At 45.4% G+C, this 22493-nt stretch overlaps 1 protein-coding gene across 1 annotated transcript in view; it reads right to left on the minus strand.

Annotated features, from left to right (window-relative positions):
* Positions 1–22493, minus strand: part of LOC311232835 (zinc finger Y-chromosomal protein 1) — a 72790-nt gene that overhangs the window by 25514 nt on the left and 24783 nt on the right. The window contains exons 3-4 of the mRNA XM_084319655.1: positions 20480–20818; positions 17444–17593 (exon numbers count right to left, since the gene is read on the minus strand). Coding sequence (XP_084175781.1) covers positions 17444–17593; positions 20480–20818 — 489 coding nt within the window. The remainder of the gene's footprint in view (positions 1–17443; positions 17594–20479; positions 20819–22493) is intronic.

The raw sequence follows: 22493 nt of genomic DNA on the forward strand, positions 1-22493 counted from the left end.
TAGTGTGGGAATAGTTTCAGAGGAAAAAAGTTCGGTTGCTATTTGTAACAAATGCAATGCAGAAGTTCCACGAGGAGGGAAAAGGGCAACAACTTATAATACATCCAACCTAACAAGTCACCTGCAACATCACCACCGCTACGATGGTGTGTTATTGTGTTAAAAGCCTACGACGACGCGCGAGCAGCTAAAGCTGCTGCAAATCTAGCCCCTTTCATGACTGTGATGCAACCCTTGGTTGAATACGCAGTCACTTATTGCTCCGTAGTAGCCAGGTTAATTTGCACCACCAAGCACTGCTTAAAAGCTAGCGGCTTGAGCCCTTGGGTAATTTCTGTCAAACTTCTTTAATTTAGCAAACGCCTCGTCAATAGGTACAAGCGCCGCAGGTTCCTTTGTAGCTGGCTTTGGATTCATTCACAGCAGCTTTAGCTGCTCGCGCGTCGTCGTAGGCTTTTAACACACCATCGTAGGGTTGGTGATGTTGCAGGTGACTTGTTAGGTTGAATGTATTATAAGTTATTGACGGATTGTGAATTTTCTGATTCAAATTATATTTATTTGGAAAAATAAATATGGTCACTTTATCAGTCAAAACTGTTGTCTTGGCCTTGTTTTGTTCATAGTAGTAACTAGGGGTGTAACGGTACGCGGATACGTACTGTACCGCCTCAATGTGGTCCTCCGGTACAGTACGCGCTGTGCACCGAGCGATTGCAACAGTATGGAACCTTTTTTTGCAGAACTTAAATCCCCCCGGCCCTAATATAACGTGCACAACTAACCGGATGTTGTTTGTTCATTCCACGCAGCGTGCAGCTACACTGAACGAGAGCTGTAATTCAGCATAGCATATTAGCTTTAGTATGGCGAGTCAATACTAACTGACAAGCCAGAGCCATGTCATTGTTCAACTTTATTGCGAACTTTATCACGCATTTGAAACGGCATCACCCGAATGTGAATATCACTGGTACACGGAAGAAACATATGCTAGTGCAAACCCAGCTCCCTGTTGCATTCAAGAAGCATCTCGCTATTAATTCAGACCGGGCCAATGCAATAACAAACGCCATATGTGTTTTTATAGCAGCAGATCTGCGACCATACTCCGTTGTCGAGAACACTGGGTTTAAGCACATGTTAAAAGTAATATAGCCCCGCTACCTAGCACTATGAATTGAAAATGGGGGACCCTGATGTAAACAAGACAAACGTCTTTCTCTGGTCTGCATCCCCTTAACAATTGTGTGTATTGAGCCGTACTGTATTGTACCCATTCTGCAATCTGTTAATAAAGTTTTCATTCATTCATTCCCTCGTCCGTATTTCAGCCAGCAAGTCATACCACCAGCTCTATAAACTAGTGTTGTGGAAAATGTGTATATAGGGTGGACTAGTTTAATATAGGTCAACTAGCAGTGCTGAAAGACACTAGGGCGACAGTCCGGCTGATGTTCTTAAAACAACTTTAAGTATGGGACAGATAGGGACAGATAGACATTTCGAGTACATCACATCTTGTTCTTTTAATCTTGTACATCACATCTTGTTCTCTCTTTCACACACACACATATACTCTTTCACATTCACACACACACACACACACTCATTTTCACATTCACACACACACACACACACACTCATTTTCACATTCACACACACACACATATACTCTTTCACACTCATACACACACACATCTCACTCACTCACATACACACACACTCATTTTCTTAATGTACGTCATGTCATATCTGATATAATATGTCACGTCATCATATCTGTCATGTTGGGGCAGGGCTGGGAAGGTATTATCTGGGGGGCACGGGGGTTTGGGAAGTTAGAGAGTTTTTGTTCAGCTGTGGTGACCGTCTGCTAGATCCATAGCTCTGCTGTTAAACTTTCTTTCCTGAAATAAATTGCTTGTTGAAATTGGAAATATCGTCTCCTGCTGTGTTAACGACTACTCAGCCACAACATTTGGTGACCCTTGACCTGTAGTACGCCCTGCCGGGCCCTTCACACGGCCAGCTCCTGACCTCTCCCGTAGACATTCTGGCGGTGTCGACAAGATAACAAGGTGAGCGTTGTGCTTTTTATTATAATGTCCGTTAGAGATTCTGCGGGAGGAAAAAGTTGAGCTGGCTGTGTGACAGGTTTGGATGGACGACTAGAAACGAACACGAGTGGTGAGGTGTTGACATAAGGCGAATCCTCTTTTAACAGGCTATAAATGCGCATTTTGCTAATCAATCTTAATTGCATGTTTTCGACCTTTTGGTCAAACTTTCTCTGACCCTTTACAAACACTCTCGCCCATTCCCCACTTCCCTTGTTATATCTATATGGCTGTAGTAGCATTGTAGAACCAGGTTAACTGTGTCCTGGCTGTAGCATTGTAGAACCAGGTTAACTGTGTCCTGGCTGTAGTAGCATTGTAGAACCAGGTTAACTGTGTCCTGGCTGTAGCATTGCTGTAGCATTGTAGTAGAACCAGGTTAACTGTGTCCTGGCTGTAGTAGAACCAGGTTAACTGTGTCCTGGCTGTAGCATTGTAGAACCAGGTTAACTGTGTCCTGGCTGTAGCATTGTAGAACCAGGTTAACTGTGTCCTGGCTGTAGTAGAACCAGGTTAACTGTGTCCTGGCTGTTAGTAGGTTCCGTCCCTCTCACACAAGCATATACCAGTACACGCCACACACACACTTACAAATAGGACCCTCAAAACACACACACACTCATTCTCACATTCACACACACACACATACTCTCTCACACACACACACACACACTCATTCTCACATTCACACACACACACATACTCTCTCACACACACACACACACACTCATTCTCACACACACACACTCTCTCACACTCACACACATCTCTCTCAGACACACATACACACTCATTCTCATCTAGGAGAAACAGCGCTCCGGAGAAAGATGTGAGTTCACTGTGCACACATGGTTGTTTTGTAGGTTCCGTCCCTCTCACACAAGCATATACCAGTACACGCCACACACACACTTACAAATAGGACCCTCAAAACACACACACACTCATTCTCACATTCACACACACACACACATACTCTCTCACACACACACACACACACACTCATTCTCACATTCACACACACACACATACTCTCTCACACTCACACACACACATCTCTCTCAGACACACATACACACTCATTCTCATCTAGGAGAAACAGCGCTCCGGAGAAAGATGTGAGTTCACTGTGCACACTAGTGATGTGACGATTCATCGATTTGCATCGGTGCGCCGGCATACACGTTCACGATGCGCGTGCACCGGTGGAATACGTGCGCACCGGCTAGAACTCAGGTTGAACTCGCGATGCATCTTGTTGTAGCGTCTTTGCGTCGGTCAAAACCGATGCATTAATATAATTTCCTCTCATCCACTTCTGTCAGCAGTGCACTGTGACTGCACACAGCTGATACTATACTACTAATACAGAAGGCGAGAGCCGCGTCACAGTTAACAACAACAAACAGTGGAAGTCGAGGACATGAATAGAATTGGGCTTCCTCTGGCTAACGCCAGTTAGCCGTTCAGCTAACGCTAAACTAAAGTGTCTAACTAACTAACGCAACACCAGTTCCATTAGTGAGGAGGGGGGGTATATTGAAGACGCTTGACAACAGGTTCAAAGATAACTTCACATTTATTGGCTATTGGTTTCTTTATATCGCTTCATGCAGCAGGCTATCCAGGCTGGCTCCGTGTGTGTTCTGTTGACATTCGATCCTAGCCTAGTGTGTGACATCATCAACTACGCGACTCAGACGGGCGCTCTCTCTCTCTCTCTCTCGTTTGCTGACCTCTGGTGGTGAACACACACACACATACACACACACACAATAACCAGCAGTTAAACTCAAGACTCTAAATCAGTCGTGTATATTAAGTTGAGCGTATTACCTCCGTATTGTGTGACGGAAATGTGTTTTCAAAAAATGTAATCTTTCATATAGAATGGAATGTTTATTCATCTCACTAAAGTCTGAATAATAATCAGAATATTCACTTGGCCGTGACACACTTTCTCTCACACACATACTTTTTCTCTCTTTCACTCACACACACATTCTCTCTCCCACACACACACACATTCATTCTCTCTTTCACACACACACACACACACACTAAGGCTGAGCCCGAACGTTCGAACGTTCGTTCGTTACGCTGACATTCGGACTTTAATTAATAGGTTCGAACGTTCGGTGAAAAAAAAATAAAGGATGCGCACGGGGTTGAGGTGATGTGAATGCGAGGCGCTCGGCTCAACCAGTATGGTCTGCCGGGCTGCAGCGGGATACTATTTCTCAACCAGAGCTCTATTTTGATTGACAGGCGATTCTGCCAATTACGTCACACCGCTTGCACCCGCCTCTGCTGTTACCACCAATCGGCAAGCCTCAACAGACTTACCGTAGCTACCGGGGAGCCGTAGTTAGCTCCCCGCCGAGGAAGTAATCGGTAACAAGGTTTCCGTAGGTGAACCTGCAGATTAGGATCATTAATGAATACCATCCTTTTTCGGCCACGGAGCGCGAGCTTCATGGCGGGAGGTGGTTGCGTTGGAAACAACAGCAGGCGCACGGTGGACAGACCCGTCCGAGGTAGACGGTGGACGGGTCTGTTGAGCCGAGGCGTGCGCCTCTCCTCCCGGCTCCCCTCCCCGTCGACCAAGAGTGAATACCTGTTATTGAACGTGTAAGTTGTAACACTAACTATATAACGCTAATGCCACAAAACGAATGCATTTGTTTATCTAGCCCCTTACGTGACTGCAAGGGCTATTGTTTATCATACTTTGATTCAGTAGCTTGTTTATTTTCTTCTGAGTGCTTTGTTTAATTACATGTTTACATGAACAGCCACCACTGCAAACAACATGTTTTTCACCAATAGACTATGCAATGCCGCCCTCCGTAGGATCTATAATAATACAATAAAAAAAGAATTATTATTAAAAAACTTTAAAAAACGAACGTTCGAACGTTCGTTCGATAAACCTGGCGAACGTTCGAACCCTAAAAACAGGGTTCGGGCTCAGCCTTAACACACACACACACACACACACACACACACACACACACACACACAGACCGACACACACACACACACACACAGACACACACACACTAAACAACGCAATAAACACACAAGACATATACAAAGTTAGTAAACACGAACAACTACACACTTGGCATAACGGTTTGTTTTCACTAGTGCCTCACCTGTCCTAAATTCAATCAAGATGCATACAGCAGAAGACATACTGATAGACCGGAACCCGCTCCTAAAAAACCTAATTCTCAAGGTAGGTGTCCGTTGGCAGAGGCGCACAAAGGCCGGGGACACAAAATGGCCTTCCGGAGGTACTTTTGATCTCGGCCTATGCGAAGAGATGAATGTAATGATTCGTAACCACAAGGCAGGCGACAACAGCAAAAAGAGGTTGAGAAAGAGGACAGAAGAGTTGGGGGTAATGAAGCTCTACGCCCAGAAGGGGAGAGCATACAGGCAGGAAGCTTTAGCGCTAAATCAGAGAGACGGATATAGGGAAACCAACATCCCCACCTTATGTCACGCAATTGCCGGTGGGCACTGTGACAATAAGAGGAGAATATGAGGAGGCGGAATTAGAGACCCCCGCTAGGTCAGAGACCCCCGCTAGATCAGAGACCTCCCTTAGGCGAGATACCCCCCCCAAACTGACCCCGCAGGATCTCTATCCGAAAGTCCTGGCGGCATATAACGAGACAGCACGTCGGAAGTTGTATAATGCAGAGGAAGAGGAGGTAGAGAACCTGGGCAGGCAGAGGGAGGGAGTCGGGAGGAAGATAGAGGAAGAGGCCCGTCAAAATGTGGCACAGCAGACATCAGAGAAACACGGAGCGTGTGGCCACAGTAAACTGTTGACTGAGGAGGAAGATGAGAACGACACGAAACCAGGACAGGAGAAAAGAAACATTACAGGAACCCTGACTTTCGCCCCTACATTCCTGGGAAGTGTGACAAGCACAGGCCAGTTTCCCCTGCTAATAAAGGGGAACGATATCTTTCACATGCCATGGTCACCTCTAGACATCGATGGCTTAATAGCAAGACTACCGGACCTTTCAGAAGGAGCCTCCAGGTGGATCACGCAGTTTGAGGAAAATACGTCACCTTTTCTGCTAGCAGTGGGTGACGTCAAAGCCCTGTTGACGCGTTTGCTAGGAGTTGGTGCCTGCCGGGACATCATGGGTGATACATCGATGCGAGTGGCATGCGACACGCAGGCCCATGATGCAGACATATTCAACGCGCATAGAGCGGCATTGTGGTACAAACTCAGGAATCAATATCCATCACGTATTAATCCGGCAAAACTGGCAGGCAACCCCATAATGGAGACGGAAGGGCCTGGCGCCTATGTGAACAAAGTACTGAAGGAGTGGAGAGGTGAGCTAGGACACAACCCAGAAATTGACCCGTTGCAGAGAGCGATGTTTAGAGAAAGTGTGATGAGAGGGCTTCCAGAGGTGGTTAAGAATAGACTGGAAGATGTGGTGGGGTTAATGGACATGACTTATCCTGTGTTCTGTGCACATGTGACACATAGTGTGGAGAAGCAAAGGGCTCAGGAGCAGAAAGTCAGGGATCAGGATAGAAATGACGCAAGGAAGTTAACTCGGCAACAACTGCAGCCCCAAAGGAGGCTGCAGGCAGTAATGGTGTCATCTGCTACCTCTCCACCCATGCAGGACCAGGGACCCCCGCCTGCACCTCAGGTAGTGAGAAGCTATGGCTATAGTTCACAGAACCAGGCGCCCAGGCGGCAGGCAAGGAATGGGCAATCAGGCCCACGGATTACACAGGGACCGGGGAACGAACAACAGTTTTCCCGTTTCCACTGTTGGAACTGCGGCATGCAGAGACACAGGGAAATGAGATGTGGGCAACCATACCGTCCCGGCTCGGAGTATGGAAGACCCGTGCGCCAGGGGGAGTCACAAGGGCCCTACAACCAGGGGGAGACAAGAGGGCCCCGAAATCAGGGGGGTAATCACTAGGGGTGCCCAGAGAATGCGACGGGGGGAAATCAAATGATTGTGGTTTCCAAGGGAGCTGAGCAAGAACCTATTCTGCAGGTCCTAGTGGAGGGCAAATTAACAGAGATGATGGCAGACACTGGAGCAGGTTTTTCCTGCATAAAGCAAAAATACGCCGCTCACTTACCCCAGTCTGGACAGTATGTTCGGACGGTCGGATTCTCGGGAAAAACACAACTAATACCCACGTCAGATCCAATCTCTATGACGTTTAACAACAAGACCATAACAATACCTGTATTAATTTCGGACAGCACCCCGCGCAATCTCTTGGGACGAGATGCAATGTGTAAACTAGGCTGTAAAATCCTATGTACGCCTGAGGGGATTCAAATTGAACAAGACCTGTACCAAATGATGTTACAAGGGACAGGGGAGAAAGAGGCAAATTTGTTCTGACCAGCCAACGGCAACAGGCTTACATGAGGCTCCTGCAGTACTCGGACGTTACGATAAAAACATGCCACGGCAGTAACCCGGCGGATCTGGTACCACTCCCGAGCGAGGGTCAACCGCATGAGTGCGAGGTGGAGGTACAGGCTTTCGTGAAACTCCGTCCTGATTTGGGAGTCGACCCGCTCGCGATAGCAGAACTCTCACTTTTTGTGGATGGGTCCTGCTATCGGGAGGGGGAAAATTTAAGGTCAGGATACGCCGTTGTACAGTGCAAACCTAACGGAGAAACACTAACAAGAAAGGCCGGACAATGCATGCAACCATGTTCGGCCCAGCTTGCAGAACTAATAGCACTAACAGAAGCATGCATAATAGCTAAAGATCGCACGGTTAACATCTTTACAGACTCTGCTTATGCGCATGGCGTATGCCACCTATTCGCGGCCATTTGGAAGGCAAGAGGCTTTAAGAAATCGGACGGCTCACCGATCCTTCACCACAAGCAGGTTGTGGCGCTTATTCAGGCTGTAAAGTTGCCCAAAAGCATTGCTATCGTAAAGTGCCAGGCACACAGAAAAGACCTGTCCTTTGTGACGACGGGAAACAACGCGGCGGACGAGGCCGCGAAGGCGGCGGCTGCGGTGCCGTCCACGGCTGTTCTGATGTTTGCGGCCGAACTGACGACTGAGGTAACTGAGGATAATTTGAGTGATCTTCAGGACTCAGCCACGCAGGCCGAGAAACAGTCGTGGACGGAGAGGGGGGCTGTAAGGGGGGCAGATGGTCTGTGGAGGAGTCATAACGGTTTGATAGTCGCCTCCATCGATCTTCTGTCCTTGGTGATACCTGAGGCTCATGGTGTTGATCACTGTGCAAGAGCAGAGACCCTGAGACGAATCACGAAAATGGGATTTTGGTCCCCAAAGCTTCAGGCACAAATTGACGTTACACTAGCCAGGTGTTTAACATGCTTACAGGGCAATGTGCGCAAAGGAGTACCAACAGTGGCGGCTTACACACCCCTCCCTGAGGGACCATTCAGACACCTGATTATGGACTACACGGATATGATAACGCCAGTGCAGGGCAAACGATACCTCCTGGTAGTAGAGGACTGCTTTAGTCGCTGGATTGAGGCCATTCCATCTAAACACAAGAACGCGGACACAGTTCCTGTGTCGCGAGGTCGTTCCGAGATTTGGAATTCCCACGATATTACAAAGCGATAATGGCCGCGAGTTCATCGACAAGGTGGTTAAAGGGCTGATGCAGAAATTAGGTATAAGACAGCGCCTTTCCTGTGTCTATAGTCCCGGGTCGCAGGGAAAGGTGGAAAGGGCCAATCTGGTCATTAAAAACAAACTGTTGAAAATCTGTATGCAAACTAAGCTTAACTGGATTGATGCTTTGCCGCTTGCTCTGATGGCTATTAGAAGCAGCGTAAACCGCCAAACACAGCTAACACCGCATGAAATGCTTACAGGCCGCAGCATGCCAGCACCGCCATTTAGACACCTGGCTAAGGGCCCGGCATTAGATATTTTTGAGCAAGATCTGAAAAAATATCTTCAGCAAGTGACTAAAATACATGAAGCTGTGTTTCGACAGGAGCAGAGAAAGGAGAAAAGGGGGGTGAAGGAGGCGGAGAAGGAAGCCACCAAACCGAGGCTGATCCCTGGGGACTTGGTCTTCGTAAAGGTCCACAAGAGAAAGTGGTCATCACCCCGGAGAGAGGGCCCGTACGAGGTGATCCGATCAACTGGGACGGCAGTCCAAGTCAAAGGATCAGCGACCTGGTTCCACTTCAATCACTGCATAAAGGCCAGCGGCGACCTCTTGGGGGATACAATCGATCGCAGTTATGCAGAACCCGACATGGAGGGCCCGAGACGGCAACTGGAAGGTGCAGTGCCTGCTGATGCTCCCGCAGATGTTGGCAGCAGTGTGCGGACGGTCGGCCGGGGGCAACGACGTCATTGAGAACCGTCACGGTCGACCCGTCCTTGAGGATGACGGGTTTGAGTGGGTAGGAGTCCCACGGGGTCCCGCTCAGGCTCAAGTACCGGCAGGCTTTCATGACCAGGCTCAGAATCAGGCGCCCCCTCTGCCCTCCATCGAGGAAGGGGGGGGGAGAAGATAAGACTACAACCAAAAGGGGTGTTTCCCGGAGGACCGCAAGGGCATGTTTTTGATTTTGACCATTCCCCCGTTACAGGCGGGGATACTTACCACTATACTAACGAGGATCGGGTTGTGAAATGTGCGGTGTCAATGTTGGTGTCAGCAATACGCCCTCAGCAGTATCACAATATGTGTGTAATCATCATCCATTGGAGTGCAGAGCGTAACAGAATGAGATTGAGTTTAGAGGTGGGACGGTGGACGGCGACGCTAAAAGAGGCAACGAAGTTCTGCTCGCTACCATCTGCCTCTAAATACTACTTAAGATCCGTTTCATGTTGGGCCGCTGAATGCACGGTGCGCATAGACCGTCCTGAGAGGCATATAGTGCGTGCATATGCCAACGCTACATTGACGGAGGTAGTAGACGTGGACGGGAGAGCTGACGTCTCCATTTGCGCAACTGCGGTGGGGGTAGAAAGGAGGGTTGAGCCTGTCCCGAAACAAGCACAGGGGACAGGGGTGAGGGGAAAAAGGGAGGTCAAGGACACTGAGTCGGAAGAGGTGGGGGGACAGGATATGTTCCAGAGGACAGCCGGAACGTTGAGGGACTCGGTGGGCTCACTCTGGGCCAGGTTGAGGGGTTTGCTTCCTCCCGGGGAACAAGATGGGGGCGGCTATGACTATGACTATGACGAGGAAGACCCGGAGGCTGACCCTATGTATAGGGCGGCTTTAGGGAATGAGTGGTTTAAGTGGGTCCAGTACACGAGCGCGCAGAATCAGATAGAGGATTGTTATGTCTGCTCCAAGGCACGTCCGGATAGGCTGCTGGTGAAGGGCACGAAGTTCAGTTGGGCTCAGTGTGACAGGGACGCAGAGGCATGGGAGGGGCCCCATAATAGTCGCCCTTGGTGCGAGGCAGAGTGTTTGGGGTTTCTCGGCTCTAGTCGTTTTAAGGCGGCAGGAAACGTCACGGATTTCAAGGATGTCACTATGCGGGAACGTTGTAGGAAATTGGATGTACGTGTGCAGGGGGTAGCGACGGGGTTGCCAATACCCAGAGGTGTCAAACTATGGCTGACCAAGGATTTTGAGTGCTTGCAAAAGGAGGGGACCCGGGACGTAGGGGAGGTGGCAGAGGGGCGGTGCACTACTATTTGGAGCATCACGACTAACTGCACGAAAGAAGGAAAGTGTGGACACGGGGTCGTGTTGAAAGGAGTGGATACCAACCCACGGCCTGTAGCTTGCCCTTTTCATGTCCAGGATATAGCACTGGCGGACCAATACTGGCTCTGCGGCGGTAGGAGGTTGAGGAATACACTTCCTTTAGATTGGTCAGGTAGATGTGCTCGGGTTCAGGCGATCATGCCAATGGTGGTCCTACCATTATCAGTGACGGAAGGACCTTCTGAGTCTCCTATCTCTCAAACAAAGCATAGCTACAAGGCAGACCCAAGGGTGTATCTGGACAGCATAGGACAGCCAAGGGGCATTCCAGCCGAGTTCATGGCTAAGAATGAGATTGCGGCAGGGTTCGAGTCTATTCTGCCATGGATATCGGTCAATAAGAACACAGGGTGGATCAACTATTTGTTTTACAATCAGCAGCGGTATCTCAACTACACCGAGGAGGCGTTGGATGCAATGGGGGACCAGATGCACGCGACCAGTACGGTGGCGTGGCAGAATAGACAGGCTCTGAACTGGTTAATGGTGGAGAAGGGTGGAGTCTGTTCCATGTTTGGACAGTACTGCTGCACATTCATTCCGACGAATGTGGGGCCAGGGGGAAAGTTCTCCGAGGCCATGGCTAAGCTGAAGGATTTGAGGGAGGAGTTGAGGGAGAATTCTGGCCGGAATGAAGAATGGTGGGGGAGTGGGGTGTTTGAAGGATTGGGACAGTGGGGAAGTATAATGATGCAGACGGGGATATCCATTGGGGTGGCAGGGTTGATATTGGTTCTCCTTTTCTGTTGTGGTATGCCTCTCTTGGGTAGGCTGGTGACTTCACACGTAACGAGCCGAATGCTGATGGTGGGGCAGAAAGAGATTGAGCCACCAATCGGGCCATGCCCTCAGCTCTATGCTGCCTTAAAGGGAGACGAGGGGATAGAGGATTAGGGGTATGGTGAGGAAGGGACATTTTCTTTTTGTTTGGTTCAGTTTTGTTTGTTTTATTCCTTTAACTAGGCGTATGGTGAGGAAGGAACATTTTCTTTTTGTTTGGTTCAGTTTTGTTTGTTTTATTCCTTTAACTAGGCGTATGGTGAGGAAGGGACATTTTCTTTTTGTTTGGTTCAGTTTTGTTTGTTTTATTCCTTTTACTTCAAAAAAAAAAAAAAACATGTAAAGGTTTTTTGACGACATTTTGTATTGGTTCTTTCCTTTAAGAGTGACGGGGGATGGTCTGAGTGATGGTTTATTTTTTATTATTTTGGTTTATTTTACTCATGGTCCTGGTCAAACCGGAATGGGAAGGGGCATCGGTATGGAATGGTACGGAGGGTCGGTTCTGAGCCTGAGGAAGCATTGAGAAGAAGTGTTCTGGGGATCGGTTCTGGGGACTGAAGGGACAAAGGGGGGGGCTGACGCAGTGGGCAAGATGGGCACCTCCCGTCCTGGCATGTCGTGACATGTTTCGACAGGCCTGGAGGTGTGAAGATGGGGGGGACACGTTGTGAGGTCGGGACCAGCGCCTCCCGTCCCGGCATGGGGACATGTTTCTACGGGGACTGGAGGTGTGGCGTGGTGGTTGCTGTATTGGCAAAATGTGACTTTTGGCAATACGGTGAAGAGACTATGGCGTGGGCATGGAAGGGGGGCTGAGCGATGGACACTAGGACTCAATGTTATGGAAGAGACAATGTCATTTTTTTGGGGAGGGATGTTCTATGTTTAGTTCTGACGGTCAACTTCTCCTTTCCCTGATGAGAGTCGCGGTTTCCGGCCGGAACTGTGGCTCATTTGGTAAGCGGTGGAGGTTGGGGGGATTTGTCTGTCAGGTTAGGATTATAAATTGGGGTATTTTTTTGATGTTTTATTATTACTCTTGTTTTGAGCGGTTTTGTGTTTATTGTGAGAACGGTAGTCAGCCTTTGTTGGTCCGTTAGGGGTCCAGTGAATGAAGTAAGGTTTCTTGTTTAGTTAGACATTTAAAATTTATTATATGGCTAGGTTTCTTGTTTAGATTAGGCATTTAAACTTTTATTATATAAATATGGTTTCTCGTTTAGTTAGACGTTCACATTTTCTTGGTTATATGATTTGGGTGGGACTAGGGATAGCCCCAAATGGGGGAATGTTGTGGAAAATGTGTATATAGGGTGGACTAGTTTAATATAGGTCAACTAGCAGTGCTGAAAGACACTAGGGCGACAGTCCGGCTGATGTTCTTAAAACAACTTTAAGTATGGGACAGATAGGGACAGATAGACATTTCGAGTACATCACATCTTGTTCTCTCTTTCACACACACACATATACTCTTTCACATTCACACACACACACACACTCATTTTCACATTCACACACACACACACACTCATTTTCACATTCACACACACACATATACTCTTTCACACTCATACACACACACATCTCACTCACTCACATACACACACACTCATTTTCTCTTTCACTAATCTTGACTCCAGACTCCAGCTTTATCTCTCTTCGATGTTAAATCTATGTGTCATCTTAATGTACGTCATGTCATATCTGATATAATATGTCACGTCATCATATCTGTCATGTTGGGGCAGGGCTGGGAAGGTATTATCTGGGGGGCACGGGGGTTTGGGAAGTTAGAGTGTTTTTGTTCAGCTGTGGTGACCGTCTGCTAGATCCATAGCTCTGCTGTTAAACTTTCTTTCCTTAAATAAATTGCTTGTTGAAATTGGAAATATCGTCTCCTGCTGTGTTAACGACTACTCAGCCACAACACTAGCCCCTTACATGACTGTGATGCAAGCCCTGCCCCTGTATTCAAGCATCACAGTCATGAAAGGGGTTATGTATAAACAAGCACACGCTACAGTTGTCCACGACTTATCCTCCAAGGCATCTGTCTGCTATATAATAATCTTCAGATTTACTTAAGTGTTATTAGTAGGTTACAGCAGTAAGCATTAGTTTTCTCAGTCAATTATGGCCAATTCATTTTATATATTTTTTTGTATTGTTTTCTGCAGTATTTCATAGAACGTGAGATATAGCCATAAATACATATATTAGACCATCAAATGCAGTTTGATACCGATCAACGCCAGATAAAAAATGTCAACTGTACACGGTCCTAGACGTTATGACTCATCATGCGCGGATGAACGGAGGGGGGGGGGGGGATAGTTTATAATTCCGTGACCGACGTTAAATGATTCATGTAGTATGGGTGATATATTGATCAGAGCAGTTTGTATCGAAAATGGTAAAGAAAAACGCTGAAACTCACCCCAGTCTCCTCGTAGCGTTGGGTGATGAGTGGAGCAAAAAGATCGCTAATATGGGATGTTGATCGATGCAATCCATTGCCGGGTTGTATATTAATTACTAATACACGTCCAAATAATGTTGATTATTGAGTTATGGTAAAGATCCATATCCACGGTGTCTGTATTGAGCCCCGGGATGATCACAGAGTGGCCGGACGAAAATAGGGGACGGACCAAGCACTTCCGGCCACTTCCGGTTTGGCAACTCGTCAATCGGCCACGAGGTGGCGGTATTGAAGCGTTGCAGAGTTGAGCGGAGTCCTACAGCACCAGCCAAGACTCCGTGGGTGAAATGTGAATACCATGACGAAAATATGAAATATTGATCTCATTGGCAGATTACACATGGTGGAGAATGACGTGTTAACAAGTCATTGGCGAGCAATGGGTTAATTGATTTTCGGGGGCTTTTTTTGTATTTCGGGGGCACTGAACTTTTATGATGAAAAAGGTTATTAAACATCCTTATCATTTAAAAAATACAACTCAATTAATGACCTCATTTTGTGGCTGCGGCTGTCCTGGTGGTGCAAAGCGCTGTATTTCTTTACAGTCTTCGTCCCGCCGACAAAAACATCCACGCAAACTGCTCCTTGCACACTACCAGTCAGGCAGATTTTTTACCAGCCAAACATTCTAAAACGAATTTGTGTCGCATATATATAAAAAATGTCAGTACATTTCAGGTAGATAAGGTATTACGTTAAAGTAAATAAGAGGCCAGAGTAACATTTTAAGCAAATTATTTTAATATATTGATTGATGATTGATTAATCAATACAAGTCAATCTTAAGCTTAAATTGTAACCTAATGTAACCTAACCTAATCATCAGACTCCTCACTCTAGCCTCTTTGCAGGATTTAACAAAACATAATAAAATGTGAAGGTTTTGTAAACCTAACTTAAACCTCCTCAATCATGTCCTCATCAGAGTCCACAATTTCATTGATTTAGACTGTGGTGTTATGTTAATGTGTGTGCGTTATACGACAGAGTGTACAGGCCACCGTACTCGGGGTCAAGGGGCGGGAGGGGCGAGAGAGATACACCCGTGTGATGTTGCTACGGAGTTAAGCTAATAAAGGATACTCACAACCACAGCAGAGGACTCATGTATTTGTACTGTGAAGTAACACGACAATGACAAACGTGTTGTTTTCTTTTTGACATACTTGCGGCACACGGAACAAGTTAACAACTCACCACTGTCTACAGCCCCCGCATCATACTGTAGCCTAGCCAGTCTCTTGAAACTATCTTCAAACTTCCACTGCTCTGGAAACTTTTTGTCAGGTGGTCCCACTCATCCTTTTCGTCTGAGAAAGCCACGGTGGGTTTTATTTTTAGCGGCCGGCTTACTCCTTCCATATGGTTCCACATATTTACAACCCATTAACGTTATTAAGCTAACGTTAGCTAATCGGGCGTAACGTTACAGTGCAAGCAGTGTAAACAAGGAGAGATTGACGCGCGAGGAAAGATTGAGGGCTGCAAAAAAGGCGACGGTCCTTTATTTTACATGACTATTTTGTTCAAATCTGCCCGCCATTGGTGCTTTGCGGGTACTTATTTTGTTCCCTGTATATATATATATATATATATTTGGTAAACTGTCTGGGGCTTTTTTTGCCCCCCCTTAACTGATTTTCGAGGGCATTTGGTCCATTTTTTAGGGCATTTTGCCCCAAGCCCCCGTTAATTTCGAACCCTGATACTCAGTCAACACGCAATATACTCAGTCAACCCGCAATATACTAAGTCAACACGCGACACACTCAGTCAACATGCAACATACACAGTCAACATACTCAGTCAACACGCAACATACTCAGTCAACACGCAACATACAGTCAACATACTCAGTCAACATGCAACATACTCAGTCAACACGCAACACACCCAGTCACAGGGATTAAAGCAAAAAAATATCTCCTGACTGAACTTTTTTCAGGCCAAGTCTATTCTTATTTTAACCTCCACTGTATTTTTTAGAAGAAATAAAAATAGACTGGATTACTATTACGACTACTACCAGTGCCAATACTACTGAAACATCCCTATTGGCAAACTTTATATATATAAAAAAAAAAAATATTATATAAAAAAAAAAAAAAAAAAAAAAATTATAATATCAATTAAAATATTATATACATATAATCAAATAGACGGAAATCCGTCTCAATACGGAACACTTTAATGCCTGCAGTCAACACGCAACATACAGTCAATATACTCAGTCAAAACGCAACAGACCCAGTCAACACGCAACATACTCAGTAATGTTTTCATTGTTAAAACTTTAGAAGAAGAAAAGTTCAGTTGACACGATGCGTCTCAGTTGTCCTGCCGCTACACTCATCCACAGGCTCTTATTATGTTACACTACACTCTCATCCACAGGCTCTCATTATGTTACACTACACTCTCATCCACAGGCTCTCATTATGTTACACTACACATCCACAGGCTCTCATTATGTTACACTACACTCTCATCCACAGGCTCTCATTATGTTACACTACACTCTCATCCACAGGCTCTCATTATGTTACACTACACTCTCATCCACAGGCTCTCATTATGTTACACTACACTCTCATCCACAGGCTCTCATTATGTTACACTACACTCTCATCCACAGGCTCTCATTATGTTACACTACTCTCATCGACAGGCTCTCATTATGTTACACTACACTCTCATCCACAGGCTTTCATTAAGTTACACTACACTCATCCACAGGCTCTCATTATGTTACACTACACTCATCCACAGGCTCTCATTATGTTACACTACACTCTCATCGACAGGCTCTCATTATGTTACACTACACTCTCATCCACAGGCTTTCATTATGTTACACTACACTCATCCACAGGCTCTCATTATGTTACACTACACTCATCCACAGGCTTTCATTATGTTACACTACACTCATCCACAGGCTCTCCTTATGTTACACTACACTCTAATCCACAGGCTCTCATCATTATGTTACACTACACTCTCATCCACAGGCTCTCATTATGTTACACTACACTCTCATCCACAGGCTCTCATTATGTTACACTACACTCATCATGTTACACTTGGGAGCAGATGAGTCATGTCTGACACCTAGTGGTACAATTCAGTATTACCGGTTCAGTCCGGTATTTGGCTTTGTTAACAAAGTGGTAAGAAAACGTTTCCATTGGCCCAAACCTGCCGCTCAACATCATCATTCAGACTAGGGTTCTACCCTGTTACCTACAATCACCCTGATGCACATAATAACCCCAAACACTAACCCATGTCGTCCTCCCCAGAGTCGGCCTTGAAGATGTAGACCTTGATGACCTCCTGGCCGTCCTCGTCCTTCTCCACCTCTTGGTCCTCCACTGCTCCTTCCACCGTCACCTCCGTGCCGTCATCCGACACCATCTTACCCGCCTCGTCCACTGGTGGTGGAGAGAGAGAGACGGTGTAAAGAAAACAAACAGTAAATGAATAGACGAGTGTGGGGTGATGATCCCCACCGAGAGCCAAGAGAATTATTATCATTAGACCCGACAGAGATTCAAATTGATTGTCCGTCAAGTATTCCGTCTGTTCACCTCACGCCAATCACTTTTATTGGAGCAAAATGGCGTCGTCAAGCCCAAAGGCCCACACTTGTACAACCTGATCTAAAAAGGGAAACATCTAATGTTTCTTTATAAAATATTTTATAATTAATTATTTAAAAAAAGGCTACCCTACCACCTGTATTAAAACAACACTCACAGCCTGCCCTACCAGCTGTATTTAAACAACACACTCACAGCCTAACCTAACCCTACCAGCTGTATTTAAACAACACACTCACAGCCTAACCTAACCCTACCAGCTGTATTTAAACAACACTCACAGCCTAACCTAACTCCAACAGCTGTATTCAAACAACACTCACAGCCTACTATACCCTCTGTATTAAAACAACACTTGCATGCAGCACTGACCTATGGACCAGCAGCGCCTTATACACATTCATGGCAGTAACTCTGCAATTTATATCAAGAATCATGGGACATGCAGAGCTGGTGTTTGGGCTGTGGTGGACTGAATTGTGGTGGTCTGAACTGTGGTGGTCTGAACTGTGGTGGACTGAACTGTGGTGGTCTGAACTGCGGTGGTCTGAACTGTGGTGGACTGAACTGTGGTGGTCTGAACTGTTACACTCTCTATAGGGATAGTAACATAGTACATAGTAGATAGTGGTAAAGTACATAATAGTAAAAGACAGTAAGAAGGTTATTATATTTTAAAATTATTATTATTATTTCAGATATTGATTGAAGTGTGTTCTTAGTCGATGGCAGAAAACTGGGTGTTTCAGCTGTCCCGACTGTGGTGGGAAGTTCGTTACACCACCATAGAGCCAGGACAGATAATAGCCTGCTTCGTTTCATTGACCCCCCCAGGAGCCCAAATAGGAGTTATATTAATTTTGTAATACAAATCCAAAATGTTATGCCCTCAGTGTTTTTTTCCTGTGGTTATATACTGCAGCATATACTATAATTGTACGGGGTGAGTCCGATCCATATTAAAGTTTGTCATACTGGTTCTGATATGAAAAACATATATATAAAAAAGGAAAAAGTATTAAAAAAGAAAGAAAACATAAATAAATGTGTATACGTTTTGTACATAAAACTATGAAACGTTTGTAACCTTTGCTAAATGATATACTGAATTATGTTTCTTTTTTGTATTTTTCTTTTTTTGTGTAAATAGTGTAATGTAAAAAGGGTAGGCAATTATAAGCCTCGGCTTCAGCCTACACCTTTTCGGCCATTTCTTTCCCCCTTTCTTTTTGGGAAATTCTACTACTATGCTTTGTAAAAATATATATAAAATAAAATCATTCATTCATTCATTCATATTATTCATGTCAACAATAGGTCTATAAACCACAACACTGGAGTAGTTATTATACACCCAACTAGGGGTGGGCGATATATCGAGTATACTCGATGTATCGCGGATTGTTCTACCCGAGATGTAGTACTGTACTATATCGCGAACATCGAGTATTAGTTTATATGGCACCGCCCGCGGCCGAGAGAAACTCGCAGTGCTTTCCTCGAAGCGCTGCAGACTCCTGCTTTCCTCTCTCTCACACCCGCGGCCCGCCCACTCTACGTCTCACACACACACACACACACACACACACGCACACACACACACACACGGTGCCAAGTCAGCGGCTCAGTGCACATGTTGTTTGGAGGAGACGGGGAATGAGGAAAGAAGAGTTTAGCGAGTTATTTATTTAATTTATTCCGAAACGACAATGGAAGATGGAGGTGCCACTGCCGAGGCGGATGAACTGGTTCCAAAAAAGAACAGTACTGGATCCGTCGTCTGGCGGTGGTTTGGTTACCGCAAGGAAGATGTTGAGACGGTTACCTGCAAAATATGCAGCAGAGCAAACCCGTTGCCACAAAAGGTAGCAGTACCACCAATTTGTTCCACCATTTAAAAATACACCCACTACAAAATGAAGAGTGCGTGAAACTCTAAAGTCAAAGCAACCAGTCCAGATGCAAATGACTCTGGCTTCTTCATTTTCAAAAGCGATCCCGTATGACAAAAAAAGTAAACAATGGAGAGAAATCCATATCCAATCAAAAGGGCAATGGCGCCCTCTGCTGCCACATCACAGAGAGAGCGGGTTGAAATGGAGTTGTCCGTTGATGCTGACAGATCCCCTACAGTGGTGGAAGATTTACCCCTTTTGCAAAATAAAATGTTCTAATAGAAACCACTAATGACTACAGTACAGTATAAATAAAGAATGGTTTAATGCAGACATATGTTGCAGCAGGGACTACTAGAATCATCATGTTGGCGTGACTGTATTTTATTTTTTTAAGTGCTTTAGAGGAAATGTAAAAATATTGCGATATATATTGTGTATCGCGATATAGCCAAAATATATCGCGATATCATTTAGAGGCCATATCGCCCAGCCCTACACCCAACTAAGGTAGTAATGGTTAGTGGACCAATTGCATGCTTTCGCAGAGGACAAAAAGCATTCAGTCGACTCCTTCAGACATTAAGCACCCCCCACAGCCCAAATGGAATCACCCCAAAAATAATTGCATTCGGGGGTAGTCGACTAACAGTCGACTATCAGCAGATTTTGGCCAATCAAAGTCGACTACACAAATCTTTAGTCAGGGACAGGCCTAGAGACTAGTAATAAATACATTTGAGACCATAAAATATTGCATAAAAACTCTATTTGAACAATCATTCCACCTTGCTGGAGTTTGGGTGGAGTTAAGTGAACTTACAGGATATCATCAGATAGTCTCCACAGCCGTCCTGGTCCTCCTCCTCCTCCTCCTCGTCCTCCTGCTGTTCTGGGTCCAGTCCGTCTTCGGGGATGTCTCCCATGGCCACGCCCTCTTCCTCACCCTCCAGCGCCATCACACACGTCTCCACGGCGACGTCTTCATCTTCTTCTTCTTCGTTACAGTGGACGTACTCGGACACCACGTCCTCCACGGCGTCCTGGATGACCAGCTCCTCTGGGGCAAAGTGAGCTACCGCCATGCCCTCCCCCCCGTCAGACACCAGCACGGTCTCCTGGAGCTCCACCACAAACTCCTGGCCTCCAGAACCTCCCTCATCTGGAGAACAGACAAGAGACAGACATGGCTCAAATAACACCAGAGCTGCACCCACAGCTAAATTCATTAACGGTGTGTGTATGCAATTCAGCTTTATTCTGTTTTATATGTGTATTTTTGTTAAAATGTGTATATTGTGATGATGAATTGTAATTTATGTAGGCCTATTTGATGTACAGTATGTTATGTGTGATAACTAGGGGTGTAACGATGCAACCTCACAACGATTAATTTCTATTACGATTATTCAGGCAACGATTCAATGCATCATGAAATATCTTCATTTGACCACGATTCGATTCGATAAATTTTCTATCAGTTAATTCCCCCATTCCCCCATCATGAATACACAAATGTGGCTGGGGGAACTGATTCACTCAGCATGAATGGACTATAGGTCAATAAAAATACACACAAAAAAAGAATACATTTTTTATTTCAATTAATTTAGATTACTGGTATAATCGAGTCTAACATTTTCAAATCGATGCAGTTGAATCGTCACATTATAATCGATGCATTTCGATTAATCGCTGCATCGTTACACCCCTAGTGATAACCTTTTTTTATCACTTTAGGTTGATGCCCTTTTTAACATCTTGGCCAGGGAGTGACTACATATGAAATCTAGTCTTCTGGCTAATTCTGGCGTATTTAAATTTTTAATGTTGATTAATATGCACTGTCCCTTTTGCAAATAAACTTAAACTTAAACGGCCGACGCTGATATTTAGAGAGCAGGGTGGCCAATATAATGCAATTAAGTAAGGGATAATGTATAGCTACGAGGTCATTGTCGCAAAATAATTGACCAACAGAGTTTAAAATACCGAGGCGCAGCGCCGAGGTGTTTTAAACGTCAGTGAAGGTCAATTATTTTGCGACAATGATCGAGTATAGCTATACATTATCCCGCTTATTACATGGCTAACTTACTAACAAATATACCTAATTCATTGTACACCATCGACAAGACGAGATCAAATGCAAACGCAGTTGTTCTGTGGCTCTGTCAGCCCAAATAAAGTGATTATTATTATCGGCAGCCGGCAGGTCTGTGGTCTGATTGCACTGATGACCGAGTGCAGCTGTGCATATGCTGAGCAGCACTGATACAGTGTTGTAGTGGGCTTGATTGCGAACAGCTGCGCACAGCGGTCATTATTGCTTGGCAGAGGTCCGTTATTGTGTGATAACGGACCTCTGACGCGCGGTACTGACCAATCACAAGCAAGCATTTCGGCGATTGTGAAAACGCCATGTAATAATGATTAATAATAACGACCCAAAATTAAGCTGCGTTCCAGAGGTCACCTGGTAAGTCTGTCAGTTATATTAGAAACACTGATACATCAAGAATTCGAGAGGTCACTCCAAAGTGCAATTTCCTTAAAATAAATGTCTATGTTCAGATTTGATCAAATCTGCATCATCCTGACTGTGAGGTACAACCATTAAAAAGCTTGTATATACAGTATATTCTAGTGGTCATTATTAATTGAAACCATGCAACTAGGCTATACGAGTCTGTTTTAAGTTTTTAGATTTATTTTATTTATTACATGCACACTCTGATAAAAGTGATTTGGACTTATTTTACAACTGCAATTACATGGGCTGTCCAAGACATTTCGAAATGAACATATATGGTTCTTCATTGCAAGGGTTCAATTAG

This window comes from Notolepis coatsorum (assembly GCF_963971535.1).
Source record: "Notolepis coatsorum genome assembly, chromosome: 8".
In the NCBI taxonomy this organism is placed as follows: Eukaryota; Metazoa; Chordata; class Actinopteri; order Aulopiformes; family Paralepididae; genus Notolepis; species Notolepis coatsorum.